The following is a 19,775-nucleotide window of genomic DNA, read 5'->3' as shown; positions in this document are numbered from 1 at the left end:
CAATCTTCAGCCCAGGGGAGGAAGAAGAACTCCCAGAAGACACCACAGAAACCTTAGATTGGTCTTTGGATACCGTTCTAGGCCTCTTAGCTAGAGGAGACGTCGACGACAGTCTCCTCAACGTCGATATTTCCAACGGCGATCTCCTCGACGGCGTTTTTCTCGACGACGATCTTCTCGGCGGCGACCTCCTCGATGACGAGTGTCTCTTCGGCGTTGACGCCATGCGCCTCGACGGCGATGATTTTCTCGGCGTCGTGTGCCTCGACGCCATATGACTTGGGCTCTTCGACGTCTAAACCTCTACTGCCTGGTTCGGCGTTGACGTCATAGCACCACTCGACGGCGACCTTGACTGATCTTTCGAGCCTCTCGGTGGTGACCGTCGACGTCGATGAGACGGCGTCGAGTCCCGTCCTCTCATAGTCGTAGGGGAGCCAGACTTGGATCGCCTATGCTCATGTAGCCTCTCACCTTGCATCGACGGCGAATTCTTCTTCGACGGCGACTTCGACGTTGACGGATGCCGTGACGCTGATTTCGACGATTTTGAACATACAGGAACTTTAGAAGAAGATCTGTCCCTCGAAGTTGAAGGAGAACGATGTTTTCTCTTCTCCCCTCTGTCCTTACGCTCTTTTTGCTGAGAAGAAGGTTTTCTGGAGTGAAAATCTTCTCTTCCACTCACGGGTTCTCCTCTGTCATGCAGAGACTGAAGCCTGCTCTTCTCTCTCTCTCTCAAAGTTCTGTTTGACAACTTGCTGCAATGGTAGCAGAGTTCTGGCTTGTGTGTAGATGGAAGACAAATCACACAGACCGAATGTGGGTCTGTCTTGGACATTTTTTTACCACAGGCCGGGCACTTAATAAATAAGGCCGGCATTGTGACTGGAAAAAAAGCCGAAAAAACCACAAAAAATTGTTGAATTAGTCAGATAATGACTAAAGACGTCGAGTAAAGACGAAAAAATTGAAGAACTACCAGAAGAAAGTGAAAAAATATCACCAACTGGCGAGCTCAATGCTCCAGGATCCTCACAGAAGGAGCCGGAAAAAAGAACTGACCTAACTGTCACCTGTGGTGCATGATGGGAGCCTGGAGGCTCACAGAGGTCTTAAAGGCATGGCACCAGATTTTCTGTTGTTACAATACAGCCTATCTAGGCTAAAGCTGCCTCTATGATCCTGCCTGTTTTTACCTTTGAAAATAAAGGTTGTGTGTTTCAAAGAAAACAAAGGCAGTGCTTTCTTCTTTGCATTTTCATATAATGTAATTTATATGTCTTTATTTAACAAATGTAAAGATTTTACAGGCAATTGGGGCAGTTTTTTTAGCCAAGTATGGTTATATTGGGCTGCATATGTATGTTTATATGCATATTATCTATATATATATGGTTATTTTATGCGTATTTATATGTATTTATATATATATATATATATGTATATATATATATATGTAGATATATGCATATTATTGGCTATTGATCCGGGGTCCCGCACGTGGGCGGGACTATTCAGTGCTTATGACTGTTGATGAGTATCCCCTGGAAGAGAAATGCCCATTTCTACATCTTCTTTGTACCCTTCACAGATGCTACAATACTTCCCTTTGTGCTTCCTGTTGTCACTCTTTCGAAGTGTTAGTCTATGTTCAATGGGTTTTCCTTTTCCATGTGGATCATCCCTGCTTGATCACTACAGTGGGAAGACCCTTGCCATTAGCAGGATTGATTGTAATTTATATTTAACAGTAAAAATATTTTTTCTCTCTTAGGAAATTACACATTTTCTTCATTGTATGTGAAGTTATTCCTAAGGTCAATAAACGTGTTAATAATAACGCCTTTTGTAATCTATTTTAAGGGACATCGGAGAAAAAACTGGAAAGTGCGGAAATTTATTCTGAGAGAGGACCCTGCATATCTGCATTACTATGATCCTGCTGGGGTGAGAGCCTCTTGCAAACATCTTTAGTATAATGGACTGCATTTTATTCATCTAAATATTTAAAGTGCTAAATATATCATTAGCGCCATAGCATTTAGCTATGTGCTTGTTTATGATAAATCATTCAGACCCTCGTTTAAAGTTTGGCAGGATGAGATGATGGCCACAATTCCTGCATCATCTTTCCCACATGCATGATTTAGAGGTTGGCGGAAGCTAGGTGTCTATTAAGCTGGGCTTTTAAAAGGTGCACCAGGTACAAACAATCACAATGAGCCGAATTATAATTTATACACTGCCCCGGGGGCGGCCATGAACTTGCGCTGCCCTGGGGGCAGCGCATACATGTGAACACACGGAGATGCTGCTCCCTGTTTTCACAGCGCTGGCGGCACCTGCCTGCACTTTTACAGGATAATAGAGATTCCTTTGCAGGTGGGTGCAGACAATGACTGCACCCTGCCTACAAGGGGATGCCTGGGGGGTCCATGGGAACACCTTTACCCCCTGCAGAGGGCTGATATCAAGGGGCACACTGACAGTGCCCCACCTTTTAAAAGGCGCACTGTCAGTGCGGCTCCTGAGAGCTGCTTTGTCTCTGTGCCTGCTTTTGTAATATGGCGCGGGCGCAGAGTCAAAGGTATTCCCTCATTTTCATAGGGCACTCCCCCATGCAAATGAGAGAACAACCTTCTTAGGTAGTGCTGGAGCTTGAGGTGCACCAGCGCTAATATAGAAGGGGACGCACAAGCGTCTGCACTCCCTTCTATAATACCTAAGTGCCTTGGAAACTGCAAAGCGGGCACAAACGTGCTTTACGTACCCGAGGCTCTTATCGTAATACGGCCCATGGTGTAAGAGTTCCCTCTCCCCCCTTGACAGTGGTTCTCTATGTTATAATGTGCACCCCTGGGGGGTGACTCATATTAGCGGGTGGTGATATATCTGAAAACAGCTGGCAGTAGCCTTCCTTGTTTCCCTCTCTGGAAAGCCCTCCATGATAGAAACCTCTGGATTCCCTCAGGCAGGTGAAAGGGGCAAAGGATCCATTAATTTAAGGGGCATTATTGCTAAGATTACTATTGAAGTAATGTGTAAATGCCTCAGGGTTTGGAGGCGCCATTGAGCTTTTACCTGGCTTCAAGTCATGAACAAATCTTCAACACAATATACTGCATTTTACATAAATATATTTAATGTGCACACTCCAGTCAACACAAAACGCTTAGCAGTATGTGTTTAGGAAACTCTATTTTTATGTCTGATAAAACATTCTGGGCTCACATCTTGACAGCCGATTTCAAAGTATTGGCAGTGGTGGAGTTGCTGTCTATCCAAACGAATATTAATTAGATTGGTCGCAGTTTGTAACCGCTGAAATTGGCTGTAAATGCCAAGATGGATGCCTGCAAGGGACGGCAGACCTCAGTTCCGGAATTGGGATCCCCAAATGGGACTTTCATTTTGAAAGGCAGCCCATGTTCATCAAAGGGGCCGAAGCTGCTTCTTACAGTAAACGTTTTCTATTTGGGGAGACATTGGGTAAATCAGGCAATGGTTCTTTGGACCACTTCCTGCTCCCTACCAAGTCCACAGTCAAGATTCCCAAAGTTGAAAATGTCCTCTGGGACTGCTTCCTTTTTACAAATCAGAAACTGCCCTCTTTGAGGTGTGGTATCCGATCATTGATACAATCCACATGAACCCCAAACAGGAGAGGCCGATACTTCTCAACTCCTCCTCCTACAAGGGCGGCTCCTCCACGTGGGTGGAGGAGCATCACCCCACTGCTTTCCTGGAATTGCAAGAAGTAGAAACATAAAATGGTATAAACACCATTTTATGTTTCTGCTGCTCGCACTGGGAGAAAGCAGAAGAAGGGTTTGGTTGGGTTGGGCGAGTCGGGGAGGAGTGGCTAGCCCAATGCTATGGGCGCTGACTGTTTAGTCGACACCAGGACTGATCAAACCAGTCATGAGCACTCTCCCGTTTTCTCCATGTAGGCGGCATGCAGCCTGGATGGAGGAAACGGCCTCGCCATAGACGCATGTACGAACGGCATCCTAGCCAATCACAATACTGCCACTGCAGTGTTGTGATTGGCTTAGGGGAGGAGAGGGAGGCTGACTGCTTCTGCTTCCTGTGAGCAGAGAGAGACCAGGAGAGGCGATGCGGGACCGGAGGCGAAGTGAAGGTTTTTTATTTTTTTTATTTTATTAAATTAACCCCTCCCCTCACCGCACGACCCAACAACCCCCCCCCCCCCCCCGCCCTCCCACCCGCGAGTCATGCCGACCGCGACTGCCCTCCTATTTGTGATTCAGACAGGACTGCAAAAACTCTTTTATGAATTGTAAAGATTTTTCTTTAACATAAAAAAGCTTTTATCTGTGGCGCAGCTAGCCATACTGACGGCCCCTAACTTTTCTGCCCGGGTACAGGTAAGAGCGGGGAGGTGATGGCCGACTTGTTTGGTCGGGCGGACGACTTGTTCTAGGGCCTGGGGCGGTGGTAGTCGACAGACAAAACTTCTGGTGCCCACAAAAATAGTGTAGTCCAGGGAGGACTGGCCCCTCTAGCTACACCACTGGCTTTTATAAATAGTAAAAACTTAATTTGACGACAGGAAACCTGTGTACATGTGAATCACATGTTTTTGCCACTGCAAAATACCTTTGTACATCAAGCCCTTACTCACATAAAGGACATATAGCTCTAGTAGTTTTTGAGAATTAAAGTATAAAAATAATTACATTAAAAAATATATATAATTAAATAATTTGAATGCTTTTAGGGTATCACATTCCTTATAAATCTGTTTGTAAATATGTCCTTATTTATACATTCAGCAATGCATTTATTTAGTCCTGCATATAACTTTTGCGTTACACACCTCACTGTGAATAGTGACATTAACATGACATGGAACATGCTGTAAATTGAAAATCTGAGCATAAAATCCTAAAACCGTGCAGTGAGACACAACCTCAGTGCACAGTGGTAAATTTGTGCTTGTTCAATATGTTCCAACCCAGAGTGCTTACGACTGCTCTATAGTCTGTAGTCTACAGTCTGTAGACTCTAAAAGGCCTCCTTGAACAAAGAAAACAACTATCTGAAAGCCCAATGCAGGCTCACTACTGTGTGTAGGTGGCTGGAGGGTAGTGGGTGTGCCAGTCTGCGATGCCTGTGTCTGAATGCATTTTTGCAGTGCTGGCAAGGGCTGAAGACAACAATGACAGGGGTGTTGTAGCACTCTATGGATAACAACTGCTTCCCTAGGCAAATGCACTGATCTAGCTATTCCTTTTATAGTTGGCCACCATTCGTCTGCATGATATTCATTGATCATACTACAGAGATCAGGTTGTGCTATTAAGAGCAATAGAGAAACATTTTAAACCAATCTGCTAATTTGGATTACATTCATGAGTGCTGACACAAAGTTTTTCGTGGGTGAGTGTCCAACACCTGATTTTAGCCGGTCACTGAGGAGAATTCTGGAGTGTAGTATGACTCGTACAACTCACTTAGAATAGTGGTGCGCCTGGGGGGGGGCATTAGGGATAAGGCAGGAACACCACGCGCACTGGTTCGGCACGGGCAATGTGTTGGTGTTCCCACGCAACTCCCAGTGTTTTTGACACTTTCCAGATTTACAAAACATGGTAAACCTGGTGATGCGCCAAAAAGATACGCCTCCCCAGGTGAGGCATAATGAGAAGAAATATCTTTATTTCGCCTTTGTTTTTTCCTCTTTCTGTATGTGCTGCTTTCTGCAGCACACATAGAAAAAGGAAAACACCTCTCATTATTGTTTTTGTGCAAAAAGGTACCCCTTCCTACACAACAACAATCCTGCCTACAACACAGGCACCCTTGCACAATGGCATCAGCGCAAGGGAAAAGGACAGGAATGCATTGTATTAGATAAATAGGGCATATTCTGCCCTTTCCCTGTGATGAAGGTGACTTGCTGCCCTGCGCCATAAGGGTCATCATCATGGCCCAACTAGAGCTATAAGAAATTATTGTTTCCCCAGTTTTCTATTTGTGACTTAAGATGAAAGGAATAGTACTAAAGTATCTTAAAATTAAGTTACTCGAGTTTCTATTACTTTGCTACAAATAACAATGCATTATTCTCCCTACACCATCACTGCTCCATCGGGTAAAATCAGAACAATTTTCCGTCTCATATTTCCCAGACACTGTTTTAGTGCACACTGACTGAGCACCTACATATATATGCCATTAAATAGATGCGGAATTGTATGTCATTTGCGTACAATTGTTTGTAATTTTAAATTCATTTATACCATTCTGGTGCCCTGCACTTAGGGTGGACCAACTATAAAAAAAAGTCCCCAAACAAAATCATAGGGCCTGGTATCATTCATCTTAAAAGTACAGTTCAAAGGGTATACTGTTTTAGTCTATTTGAAAACAGGACACCAGAGGGCTACCTTTTCCTATTTATCAGAATGATGCTTTGATTATATATGTGCTGTAATAATAATGTATCTAGAATGTGCATACATTTGAGCTTCAGACTAATTGGAGTTAGCTAAATAGACAAAAAGTTGTATATTGCACCTTTTAGCAATAATTCATATAGTTTACAGGCCATGTGTAAATTGATTTTATTTATATCTGCCTGTTACATAACAAATACGTAAATCTTAGTCTGTGTATAATGTTTTCTTCCAAGATTGAAAGAGCGTACTCGTAAGAATTGTTTTCTCCAATGAAATGCATCTTTTTCACAGGGAGAAGATCCACTAGGCGCAATTCACCTGAGAGGCTGTGTTGTTACTGCAGTGGAAGATATTTCAGAGGGTAAAAAAGAATGATTTTACATGCTTCCCTTTTCTAAAATGTTATGGACTGATTTTGACCAGTTAACGAATAGTAAGGTGTATTTCTAGTGATACACTGGAGGCAGAATGCCAGAAAAATACTGGTGGCCGGGGTTCAGGATACCAGAGAATTGATGCCAATGCATGGGTACTGTGGACTTTGTGGAAGCTGATGGGATAGTCCACGAGTTGCAGAGATCTACCTTAGTTAGTGCTACTTTCATTCCAGTATGGAACAACACAATACTGGAGCATACAACTCATTGGCAAACTCTTAGGCGGTTAAAATAAAGCTCTCAACCAGTAAAAATGAGCAACCCGACACTACCTCAGAAGTGACAGCTTCTTCAAGTTGACACAGTGTTCCCACCTGACCTGCAGTTACCCTTTCAAAGTAAGAGATATATTACTCCAGTAGGCTTCTATTCTGTACTCAAAACCATCACTGGCGTTAGACGCTGCCTGATGGCTCAAAGCATGATGATATCCTTCCTGCTAAAAGCTCCTAGTGTAGAGGGGTGAAGGAGGTGTGTGCTTGTGTATGTAACTGTTAGTGAGTAGAGGTGTAAGTCTGTATATTAGTGCGTATTTGGGTGTGTCTGACTTGTGCATACCTCTGCGAATTTATGTGCTATGATCCATGTTGTTTGAATGGGTATGTCTCCTGCATGGTAAATGGGCATGTACTCCTTCCCTGAGTGCCAGACCTCTTGTGAAAGTGAAATCCTTATTTCTATTCTGTCCCCATCATCATGCATGTACACAGAAACCTAGGCATGCCCTTGGTAACACAATGTCTAGAACCTGATCTGGACCTGGACGCGCACATCAAGCATGTCCTTATTGTGAGCCTTGGACTAGTGCCCATGCCCTATGGTGGCGTAAAATGCTGTTATGTGAAATCCAGAACCTTGCACTGACATCCAGTGTGATGTCCACTGAGCATTTGTGCAGTGAACGTGTAGCACCTGTATTGTATTATAACTATATGTGTCTTGTGAGAGTCTGTTTACTAGGCAGGTGGAATCCATTTTGGATGCCCCTGGCTTAGAATAGCACAAGCTGGAGGAAGAATAAAGCTTCCCATAGAAAGTGGGTGTGTATCACCTGCATTTCTATGGCTGGATGGTAGAGACCAAGACACTGACATCAGCAAGGCTGGAGAGAGGGTTACTGTTAGACCTGGCATCTTTTAGCGTGGTCTTCTCTGATGTTTTTGACTGTTGACCTCATGTTTATACCTTGTTTTGCTGGCTTGGAACTTTGAGTGTATTTGACACTGGTTTGCAGTGCCAAAACGCTGTGCTTTCATATACATACAGGTGATTGATGTATAAATGATTGGCTGATTCGATGTATATGTGAGTGCTTTGTCTAGGGGTAAGACATAAACCCAGGGCATATACCTCGAATGGTCCTCCATGGGCCTGCAGCACTAATTGTGCCATCCATTGAGATAGCCCATTGATTGTGCCACAGGTGTGCCCTGATGAGGCCTGTGAGCTCAGGTTACTGCATGTCTCCCTGGGGACGTGGTGCGGTGTTTGGAAGTAGTAGGGCATGTGTGTGTGTGCGGTACATGCAAGGGTCTTGAATGGCACCAGTTGGTGTGTTCGGTACAACGGGGCCTGCTTCTCACATTGGATTAGCATGTGGGAATGTAGGGAAAGACTAATTAGCATTATTTTCTACGTGCAAAATAGTAGCAATAGAGTGGTTGATATCAATGAGTTTGTAATGGCAAATCCTTTCGGGTATCTGACATTATGGGTGGGGCAAAGCCACTTTGGGAAAGTAAGCATTTTGATGCTCGGGGTTCTGTGTGCCTCTCAGCCTGTCCCCAATTCCCATCTGGGTGCTGAGTGGACAGCTACATCTGTGCATTCCTGATAGAAGGCCATAAACTAGGGGTTCAAGGGAAACTGCGGACCTCTGACTCTGAGGGGTCTTTCTGGGACGATTATGTGGGGGTGGAATTAGGACCTGCATTCCAAGGGGCAGGGTCTTGACCCCATTAAATATAGTGATCAAACCTCACAGGAAGTATGGCAGACAGGACGACATTTAGAGAGGGCCTGTGCATTTCAAATTTAGCCTTTTGAACTGATCGCATCTTCAAAGGTCATTGTGGGTATAACTGCTGGGGCTCCAGCCTCAGATGATAGAGACGCTTTTGTATTTGGAGCCATAATATGCTGATTCAACGCTGTGACATCGACAGGAGGAATCATTAGGGTAGGAGGGACTGCAACTGGATAATCCGCAGACTTGTGGGTGGCCTGGAGCTTGTTGTGCTCCAGGAAGGGAACTATCACTTGGTGGATTTCACCTGATTGTTGCTGGCCTGCAGGTAAGTGCTAACTTTCGTGACCCAGGTCCCTCCTGTCCATGCGATCCCAGGGACACAGAGGATCTCCCCATTTCCAGGAGATCATAAAGACCACGCAGGGTGTGACGGAAACGGGTGGAATTGATCATTGATTGGGATAAGGACTGTCCTGATGTACACCATCATCACACTGTGTAGAGGAGTGTGCTTGTAAAGATCAGCAGCCCACCTGAGGTGCTGGGACGTGAGGAGTTCAAGGAGTGCAGGGGAAGCTTACAGAGTCTGTGGGACCTGGGCTTGCAACCAGTCGACCTGTGCTAGCTTGCACTCTGGAGCATGTGGTATCCAAGGGGTGTTGCAGGACCTGAGCTGGGATCCTAGACAGGCTTAGACCTCTAGATCAGGCAGACAATAGTCCCTGACATCGCAGCCTCCAACTGAGATCACTGGTTCCCTCTCCCTAGACCCATGCCACAAGGTCCTTTGTTGTGGAGCACATCGTGACGGGCCTGAGGTGTTTAGTTGTGCCTTGTGGGCACCTACATCTGGATGTCTGGAGTTACAGCAGCTCACTCCTCCACTTGGGGGGAACCATTTCTCAAAGACTTGGAAGCGTGCCAGCTTCCTGGGTCACAACCTTTGTCTATGGGGGAGAAAGGGATCCTGCACTCATGCAGGTGCCACTGGGCACCAGGAGGTCTTATCCGGATAGACGAAACTAAGTAACTATTTCTTTCCATTTTAGGTGGTTCGACAATCTAGTCAATGTAGCCCCAGCAGAGACAATGTGTATCATTGGCTGGGATTGTTGAGTGACTGAGGGGCTGGGTCAAAAGATGTACTCAAAGGCCCTAAATTGCTTGACCATTTCAACTGTTGGGGTATGTGCTATTGAGAATGTTGTGTTGGATGAATACCTCTGATTAGGGCATATACGTTCATGCCATTCTGCTGCTAAAGGGAAATTTCGACAATTGCATATAACTGTAAAGTTTATATACAATGCGTATCTCATTCTGATTTGAATGTGTTTGTAATACAAAGATCAGTGTTTTATACATACGGTGTGGAGTCTTTTTGTGGTGTACACAGTGTGTTGTGAGGGAAGTGTTGTGCCAATAATTTAACCTTGGGCCCTGAGGATAAACCTGACTGCTCGGTGCCAAGCTACCCAAGGGTGAGCACAGGTTATCGGACATGTGCCTAGAACATGTATCTAGGACAGTGGATTCTTACTGGCTTTGATGTATTCCAGCCAGCCGGAAACCACTGGGTCTAACAAGTACCTTAATGAATTTAATGAGGATCATGTTAGCAAAGCGATGCTGACTAGTTCTTCCTGACTTGCCATCTGGTAAATGCTAAATGGCTGGAGTAGGACTACAGTTTCTGTTGTTTAAGGTGAAGACTTTTCTATGGCAAATCCACATTTTTAAAAATACTGCTTCGGGAAGGCTGATGATAGCCAAGTGCAGAGATCCTACTCTTCCTTGAACCTTTGTTTTTGATACTTATTCTTGGATCCAGCCTCATTGCTCCCTGCTGTGTCTGTGAGAGCTATCATCTTGCTCAGAGGTTGTGTCTGAGAAACAGCCAGAAAATGACATTTGAAAGAGAATAAACCCAAACTGGTTCTGAAACCTTAGACAGTGGAGCCAAGACTGTTTTCCATTTGCCTGGACTCTGTCTAGAGTGGCACACAGGGCAAAAAACTATATACTTGAGCATGGTCCAAGCGGATAAGAAATAAATCAAGCATGTATTCCATCACTTGGTTGATTTTTACATAAGACCAAATGAATTAAATCCTCTCCACTGAGAGATGCAGTGATCTACTGATCACAAGTTAGAATTTTGTCAGGCCTAACTAAGACTTTCGTCCTGTCAAGGTGCTAAATTAAGCAACATTGACCTAGTGTTCATAGTTGTTAGAATAGCATGAAGCTCAATGTATATATAATTCACAAAGAAGGAATCAAAGTGAACCACCTAAAGATTAAAGGTCACCTCTTGCAATTGCCTGTGACAATCAACACAACAACATCATAGGGTGCCCCAGCAACACATCACCATCCCTGAACAGAGAATCTTGTGAAATTTGACTTCATCTCTCAAAGTTCCATAGAAATCGATATGCAGAGGTTGGACCCTGAAAGGAACAGTTGAGTAAAGTCACTGGATAACTTGCTCAATGTGACTTCTGATTGATCTAATGGGACATGATAACTGGCGCCTTTCCTCCCGAAAGAAGATGAAGAAATAAAACAAACTCAAAGATGGAAGTGTGCACATATCCACCTTAAACAAAATGTAGATCATGAATGCAAAATTTACAACTTCTCATCCGATGAGCTGACTGATTCGTTAGCACATTTTGTTGCAGGGCTCGAAAATCAGGTACAAAATTGCCCCTTCAATACATTTATGATGATGTCATCTGACTGAAGTTCATTGAGGGCTGCTGACAACAGCTACGCAAAAAAAGGTACCTCTAAAAGTCACTTTAATAAAAGGAAATTCTCAAGAGGGCTAAGGCTGATGAGCTGGACTAAGTATTACACCTCAATAGAAGAAAGGAGACAGCAAGAAAAAAAAAGGTTTTTTATACAACATCAAAGAAAGCACCAAAGTGTGATCTAGAAACAAGTAGGATCGAGGGCATAGAAAGGTTTCAAGAGAATAAAGATTACTCATCTATGAGATATAAGTGAAAAATATGTGTCATTCAATGCCAACAATGCACACAACAGAAGAGTGAAAGAGAGTGCCAAGTATCAAGGGACTGGGACAGTCATGCTGTGAAAAAGACCTAGCTGTTGTGTATTACACAGCATCACAGGCACCCAGGTCCGGACTGGCCGTAGAGGGCACTGGGCATTTTCCCGGTGGGCCAGAAAGGATGGGGCTGGTTTTGGACCCATAGGGGCAGGTTTGGCAGCAGTGCTTCAATACGGCCCTCTGGTAACAAAAGCGGCAGCGGTGCAGCGTGATTGGTGCATTTTAACACAATCTCTTGGACCAACATGATTACTGGTCAAACCAAGGACAGGAAAACCTCCTGAAAGACATCCAAAAATATAACAGAGACAGAAGACCTTTTCCATCCAGAGAGTATTGTACCTCATTCTGAGCATTTAAAGCAACTACCAGCTACAAAACCCACGACTTTAAACAGGCTAGAGCCCACACATACCTGAACATCAATTCATCCCAAGTGACATGAGCACTGAGTAAATAAACTCTGAGGGGGCAAGAAAAGAACTACTGACAGACATGAAATGATTTTCTCCTCAAGTGGTGGGAAAGTTATGTCATTCCCCTTAATGAAGGAGGGGTATTTCAATTCACAAAGGGGTAATTTTTCCGAAATTACGGGGGAGATGCCATATTTTGAAGGCACAAAGACCTTGCAGTATGGAATCCTCCAAAGTCCACAGCCAGGACATTGGAGACTGCTTTCTGCCCCAGGAACTGGAGAGGAAGTGTGGGAAGGCACAGGGCATTCCAAGGCAGTGCAGTCCAAGGACAACATCAGGGTCAGATTGGGACTAAAAATAGGCCAGTGCCTAAAAAATGGTTTACATTTGTGGATGTCAGCCTTTCATGAACCATTGTTTGGTTAGTGTCATGGGTTAATTTGACGGTCATTGGTGGTAAATAAAATGTTTTAAAGCTTGTTGGTCAATACCAGATACACCATTATTCCATTTCAGTGCTGAAAACCTTGGGCAACAAAGCAGCCAAGACTCTTTGGGGGTTTGAATAGCCTCCTACCAACATTGGATACATTCTTCAGAGGCTTACAGTCAAGTACTGCCAGGCCTGTATCTTGGGCCCATTGCAGTGAAACAACTGAAAGGGGCATGCTTTTTGTCTGGCGGAGAGCAGTTTAATAAGGACTGAGGGACAACACAGCAGTTTGCAACCCCCACCTATTGGGTTGGTGTGTGCATGAACCAGCCTTGCCCACTGAGTGCTAGTATGTGCTTTTGGTTATAATGCCTGTGTTGGTTTCTGCGTTTCTGTTTCACGGGGTTATCAAGCTCGATAAACACTGCCAGCAATGTGGCCATTGTAAACTGACCTACCTAGATGCCAGTCTGACTCTGCTCCCTCTTAAACCCTACATCTCCCTCTTCACGTCTACTACATCACAGCCTGAGCCTTACCAGCACCACAGGCTCTCTTCCTGGACAGCAGTATCTTCTTTGTTCCTGAATCTCCTATCTGATCAACTTCCTCTGACTCTACAGTCTATTTTCCCTGTTTCTAGTATCTTCAACTAGCATCTGTTAAGGCTTCATCTTCACCGTGGTTGCTCACACTTTGGCTGACTCTACAGCCTCTCTCATCCCACATCTTCGACTGTAGTTTTGGTCTCCAACTTCCCCTGACTGGCTACCTCAGATCTTTCACTGGCTCTCTCACTAAACTGCAACCCCTTCCTGTTGCTCCAAAGCCTCTCCCCATATGTCTGTGTCTCTCCATTCTCCATATGCCCCTCTATGTAAATCTCTTAGGGGCATATTATCAAGGGTTGCCGATATAATTATCATCATTTAGCGTCCGTTTTCGGGTGAAAAGCAGTAATAATTATATTGCATTATTTACAAGGACACTCTATCGCGTGTTTCCTTGATTCAGCTCCCGTTTTGTTCACCCCTCTCTTTGCATCTCTAACGAGATGCAAAGTGGGTGTTCCCTGCAAATACTAATGGGAAATGATCACTAACTGTCCTTCTCCGTATTTACAATATGGTCCAGGACACCCATAGCGATATTAAAAATAGCGCTAACCGATTTCTCGTCGGCATTGTACGTCTGTTTTTTTATGACTACCCTATCTTTGACATGGGAGGTGGATTCAGTGGCTGAATCCACATCTCCCTATTATCAGGATTTCCCCTTTCGCTGCGTGAATATCACTGGATTTCCAGCGATATTCCCGCATAACGCCGCTTTTGCTGGATGATTTATCGCCCTGGAGAAACGCATTGTTAATAACGTGCTAACAGGGCGATAAATTCCAGCAATAGGCGGCGATAAATATACAAGCGCGCTTTGCAATGTTTATCGCCGTCTGTTGCTGATATGCCCCTTAATTGTTTTTCTTCTCTGCTTTTCTGTCACTATGTTCAGTCACTGCATATTCCATGTTTAGTTTGTTCGAGTCAGTATGGATTCTATTTTCTTTTTTTCTATGTCTCCATGCACCCATGTTCTCTCTCGGTCTCCATTTTTGGGGCAATATACTGATATCTGTATACCACTCTCTGTTTATGTCTTTCTATGTTTGTACTTCCTCTTTTTCCATATTTTCCTATTCTTGGTGCCCGTTTCAATGGATCAGTCAGTCCCCATCCACTCTTTGTTGTTCCTCCACTAGTGCCCATCTCTTTTAATCTCTCTCTGTCCCCTTTTCTGTGCCCACTTCTCCATATTCTCCTTGCTCCTGCATTTGCCCAATGGGGTCCCCAAATATGAACTTTGCTCTTTCACCTCTTTTATGCCCACTCCCTTTTCTTCTCTATCATCACCCACCTCTCCCCAAACTCAATCTATCTGTGGGCTATCTTGTCTTTGTGTTCCTCTCTGACCTCTATCAAATCTTTAATTCCCTTCTCTGTCCAGCTTTTTGCTGTTCTCTATCTTTCTTCTCCTAATTTCCATTGCTTACTCCTTTCTTCTGGATCTAGCCAGCACCCCTATTATGTCCCCTTTCTTCTTCCTCTCTTCCACCTACTATCTCTCAATGACTCCTCAGATCAAGCTTGCTCCCATTTCTTGTTCTTTCCTTCATCCAAGTCCCCCAGTCTTGCGTTTTCCATGTTGCTGTTCTCTCCCAGTCTCCCTCCTGTCAGGTACTCTGCATGGCTCATCAGCCCTTTCCAACTTTCCCAGGCTCTCAAATCATGAACAACAAACAATCCCTCTCTTTCTGACTCCTGCCTCAACCAGTTGATTTCCCTGTGACCCAACCTTCATTTACAACGATCAGCTCCAGCTTCCTCTAGCCAGGCAATCCCCTTGTCCTAGCTCTCCTTACCAAGCCTTGCAGTTCCCCTACCTGTGACTTCACATCATCTCTTTGTGTATCTGGCTTCTCCATAGAAGCTGTTCCACATTTCAAGATCCCAAGCCTCTCTCTCAACTTCCCTCTGACATCCCCGTCTCATCCTAGCTTATCTTCTACAACCTGAGTCCCTAGTTTCCTACTTGCCTTAGGTTTCCACTCAGACTACCTATTCTTTCTTCCCTTTTTCAATTAATCTTCCTTAACCTCTTCTCATGGGCATACTCTCTTCTAATAAGCGTCATCCATTCCCAAGACGCCCGGGCCTCTCCTCTGCTTGACTCTCCTGACTTCCTTTCCAGATGTGCCAATAGATTCTAGTTGTTCACTAGTCCTGACCCACCTTTTCATTGTCTTGACTTTATCCTGTCCTTTTACCTTTCCTGACTTCTAATCCTCCTCTGCTTTCCTAACCCCAGAGCCACCATCCTTGTCCCTGACTCTCTCACCTTTCCCAGCTCCCTAACAGTGCTTTCTCCTTCCAGTATAAAATGAACCCTTACCGAACACATACCACTTGCACTATTGAGCAAAGGTGTGTGCATTGGTGTATGACAGCCTAAAGTGTGCCAGAGCAGGCAGAGAAGAAAAAACAGAGCCATATCTTAGTAGATTTTGCACTGTTGTGGTCTCTCCCTCTCCCTTTTTCGTAATGCAGTGCTGCAAACTTTCGTTTCTGCACTGTGGTGCAGGATTTTTTCACAAATCTGGCTCATATGCCATAGCAAACGCACAGAACCTAGCACTACGGCCCAAAGATGTGTGTGTTGGTGCATGGCACCCAAAAGTGTGCCAGTTCTCTGAGAAGAAAAATGCACCATGTGTAAGTGGATTTGGTGAACTTTTTCTCTTTCCCATTGATGCGACGCAGAGCTGCATCTGGCCCTTGGTGGTTAGGAAGAACGTAATTAGCATACCGTTTAACAAAAAGAGCAACTCCCCACATTCAACACTTTAATATTTCTGATTTCTGCTCTTTTTCAGCTAAAAAATGTGAAGTGGAAGGCAACCTTTTTGAAATCATCACGGCAAGCGAAGTCCATTATTTCCTACAAGCAGCCACGCCGGGGGAGCGCATCGAGTGGATAAAAGCAATCAAAACTGTTGCACAGATAGGGAAATAGAGCAAAGTTTTCACTGCAGATAGATGAGCCACAGTATCTCTTACTGTAGTCAGGGACAGTAAATGAGCTATGGTTGTGTGTAGAAACGAAGTATATTTTTCCGTAAAGGATCTGTATCACGAAGTGTCCTTTTAGATTCAAAAATTCAACAGAAAACAAACAATTCAGATATACTTGCCTCATCACACGATCTCTAGATGGTGTTCTGACCCTTTATTTTGTATTAGAATATAGACGATTTGGTTTGCAGTATTAGTTTTACAGTCATTCTGACTCCCTCATACTTTCAACATGCTCTCACTTTCAACTCCCATCACAATTTAACTGTTATATTTCTGGCATATTTTCCCACCCTCTATTGTCCTATTTACACTCACCAGCACATCCTGGCTGACCTGTGTAGCTGTAAATAGTAGCCAACGCTGTCCCATGTATCGCTCCGTATGTACCCCAGTGATTCCTTGACTCAGGACTTTCTTGTTCTGGTGATGTTCTCCCACTTTGCAATATTGCCAGGTAGAGAATTGAGCAATGATTTTCAGATTTAAGAATGCGACTCTTGAAACCTGCACTCACTGAAGTCCTCTTGGCCAATTTTGGACTATCTCATTCATTTTTGCGTCCTTGAGCAATGTGTAGAGTAGACAATTGTCCATAGGTTATTCTCATCCACATCTCGCAGTCCGAGATTTTCAAGATTCCCATCTCAAGCAGAATGTCTTATGTCAACCCTTCTGCACTCCGAGATGTGTGTAGGCCATTGCCTGTAGGTCATGCACAGCTGCAGTGTGCAGTCCTAATGTCACAAGATTCCCCCCATTGACAGAAGGCCATAGCTCAATCCTTCCACACCCCTAGACATGTGTGGACCTTTCTTTGTAGGTCATGGACAGCCACATATTCCATTCATAGTACTGTAAGACTCCGGCCATTGACACAACATTCTACATCAATCCATCCCATACTCTGATGTATGTGAGGTCTATTGTCAGAAGATCATGGACAGGTGGAGCATGTAGACCTCTGGAGGTCAAAGACCTCAGCAGCTTGCAGTCCCATTGTTGCATGATTCCTGCTTTTCACGCAAAGTTCTATCTTAACCTTCCCCGCACCCTAAAATATGTGTAGGCAATTATCTGTAGGTCATGGACATCCTCACCTTGCAGTCTTAGTATCTGAGGTATCTTTCGAGACCTTTCAGATTAAAGGTTCCAATTTTCTGTCAGCACTATCTTCCTTGCCCAACAACGTACTGCAAGTGCCTTAGGTTCCCATATGCTGACTGCTCCATATGACGTTCCTCCTGATGAGAAATGGCCCCATTGTGGAACAGAGTGTATGGAACACTTCTCTGACATATCACTTAGATGAATGCTGATGATACAGATCATTGACATATTCATTGTTCCAACCACTACTGCTCCACGTGGATGGTTCACAAAGACTGTCATTGGGTGCCGACATTGTACCAGATTCACAAAAATCTTGTTGAGTGGGTGTGACTCACTCTTGTAGTGCTCCTGGTTTACTTCTTAAAACTAAGGGTAAATGAGGAGTACTCTAGGTTGATTATTGGCTTACTCCTGGAAATCAGGAGTAACCAGGAGCACTACAAAAGTAAATTGCAGCAAAATCTTTGTAAATCAGGCTCCAAATGTCGGAGGTTGAACTTACTCAAGGTAGGGATCAGTATGTTTCATCAATACCTGGCAAGGCACATGCATTTCCAGTTAATGCGATTCATCTGTTGTGAATGACAGCTGGTGAATGTGATTGGCTTTCACCTGGTAATATAACTCCATATCACAGTTACTGTCACAGGGAAGATTGTTTGCCTAAGAACCCTCGGTAAGAGGGTAAGGGTCAAATCCTTTCTTGGCAGCTTCAGAAAGTTATACCTTGGTACATATATTTTGTATATTATCAGACGGTTAAATTGGTGAACATGCTTCAGCTGATGTAGGACACGGATTCTCAATTACTATGTCATATCCTACTATAATATGTAATTCCCACTGTCTTTGATGTGCACTTATGAAGTTTAATGTATATGTGTAAACCAATAAAACATTATACAACATAAGCTCTGATTATTTAAAGAAGTGAGTTGCCTTTCACAGCCTGGATACTATGAATCATATTTGCCAAGTCTTCGCATTGGCTCAAAGTGTGATGAAAAGAGACACAAAGCAACTGCTGCGAATTACTTTAAAGCCGAAATGTACATTTTTCTCAGAGCAAAAATCGCTGCACCCCTTTGCAGTATGGGGGTGTTACTGGCTGCAAGCGGGCAATCCTCCAGGAGACGGCAGTCCCGAGAGGCTGGTTTTGACGCTTTCAGCCTCTAGGAGTTGTGGTGCACGATACACATTCTTGGCAGAAACTTGAAAGAGTTGTTCTGGGTCTAGGGTGCATTCGCCCCTCCACACATGGGGGCTGAATTTATAATGTTTGCCTGGGCTGGTTTAAGATCCCAGTCCGAACATGATTGCAAACACTCCCTTGGCAGCATGGGTGTGGAAAAGCTTCCCAACAAGTAGAGGAACAAAAGTATCAGAACTGGGGTTTGTGTGAAAAAAGAATACCTACAGGATGTAGGCATTAACAAGGGGTAAGGTGTTAACGTATCCAGGAAACAACACTTTGCAAATGTGTTGCAGTGCACAGTAGGCATTGGTAGGGTGTGCATTTGTCTGCTTAGAAATCTGTACTGGAGGGGAATGTCTCCAGTACAAATCCCATGCTATACAGCATACACTCTCCTCTACACTCTGGTGTTTGACTGTGCGTGGCATAAGGCAGCTTGTTTGTGCACCAGATCTGGAGGTGACATCAGCAGTATGCCAATCGTTGGGCCTCAATTATGGGGTTTTGGCATAGGGCAGTGCAGCAAGTCACCTACGTCCCAGTGAAAGGACAGGAATGCACCGTATTTATCCAATACGGTGCATTCCTGTCCTTTCCCCTTGTGTTGTCACTGTTTCTGCTGCCTAACGCCAACGCAAGTACCCTTGCACTGTTGCCTGTGGTTCGGTAGGATTGTTTTTGTGCAGGAAGGGGCAACTTTCTGCACACAAACAATCCTGAGAGGTGCTTTCCTCTTTCTATGTGTGCTGCAGATGCAGCACACTTGGAAAGAAGAAAAAACTAGGAGAACTAAAGCTGTTCCTTTTCGTTGCACTTCCCCTAGGGGGGCGTAAGGTTTTGGCACATCCCCAAGTTTACATTGGTTTATAAACCTGGGGAAACCCTAGCACAGAGTGAAGCAACATAGCGATTTGTTCAGCATTGCCTTACTCCATATCTATGGGGACAATCAAAGTGGCTTTGCGTGACCTCATAAATTTGATTTTGCAATTGGCGCCAACGAAGCATTACGGGCCTCATATATGTGCCCTTTTGTGTAGAAGGTGTTGCATTGTGTTTTTCCTTTCATGTAA

The 19,775-nt window shown here is 44.3% G+C and overlaps 1 protein-coding gene across 1 annotated transcript in view; it reads left to right on the top strand.

Moving 5' to 3' along the window:
- PLEK (pleckstrin) overlaps positions 1–18,413 on the top strand; it is a 322,392-nt gene extending 303,979 nt beyond the window's left edge. The window contains exons 7-9 of the mRNA XM_086927734.1: positions 1,867–1,950; positions 6,720–6,789; positions 16,196–18,413. Of these exons, the coding sequence (XP_086783860.1) occupies positions 1,867–1,950; positions 6,720–6,789; positions 16,196–16,335 (294 nt within the window). The 3' untranslated portion in view covers positions 16,336–18,413. The remainder of the gene's footprint in view (positions 1–1,866; positions 1,951–6,719; positions 6,790–16,195) is intronic.
- Positions 18,414–19,775: the final 1,362 nt, after the last annotated feature.

This window comes from Lissotriton vulgaris, chromosome 6 (genome assembly GCF_964263255.1).
Source record: "Lissotriton vulgaris chromosome 6, aLisVul1.2, whole genome shotgun sequence".
Classification (NCBI taxonomy): Eukaryota; Metazoa; Chordata; class Amphibia; order Caudata; family Salamandridae; genus Lissotriton; species Lissotriton vulgaris.
The sequence above is the reverse complement of the archived record's forward strand: the minus strand, read 5'-3'. Positions and strand labels throughout refer to the sequence as shown.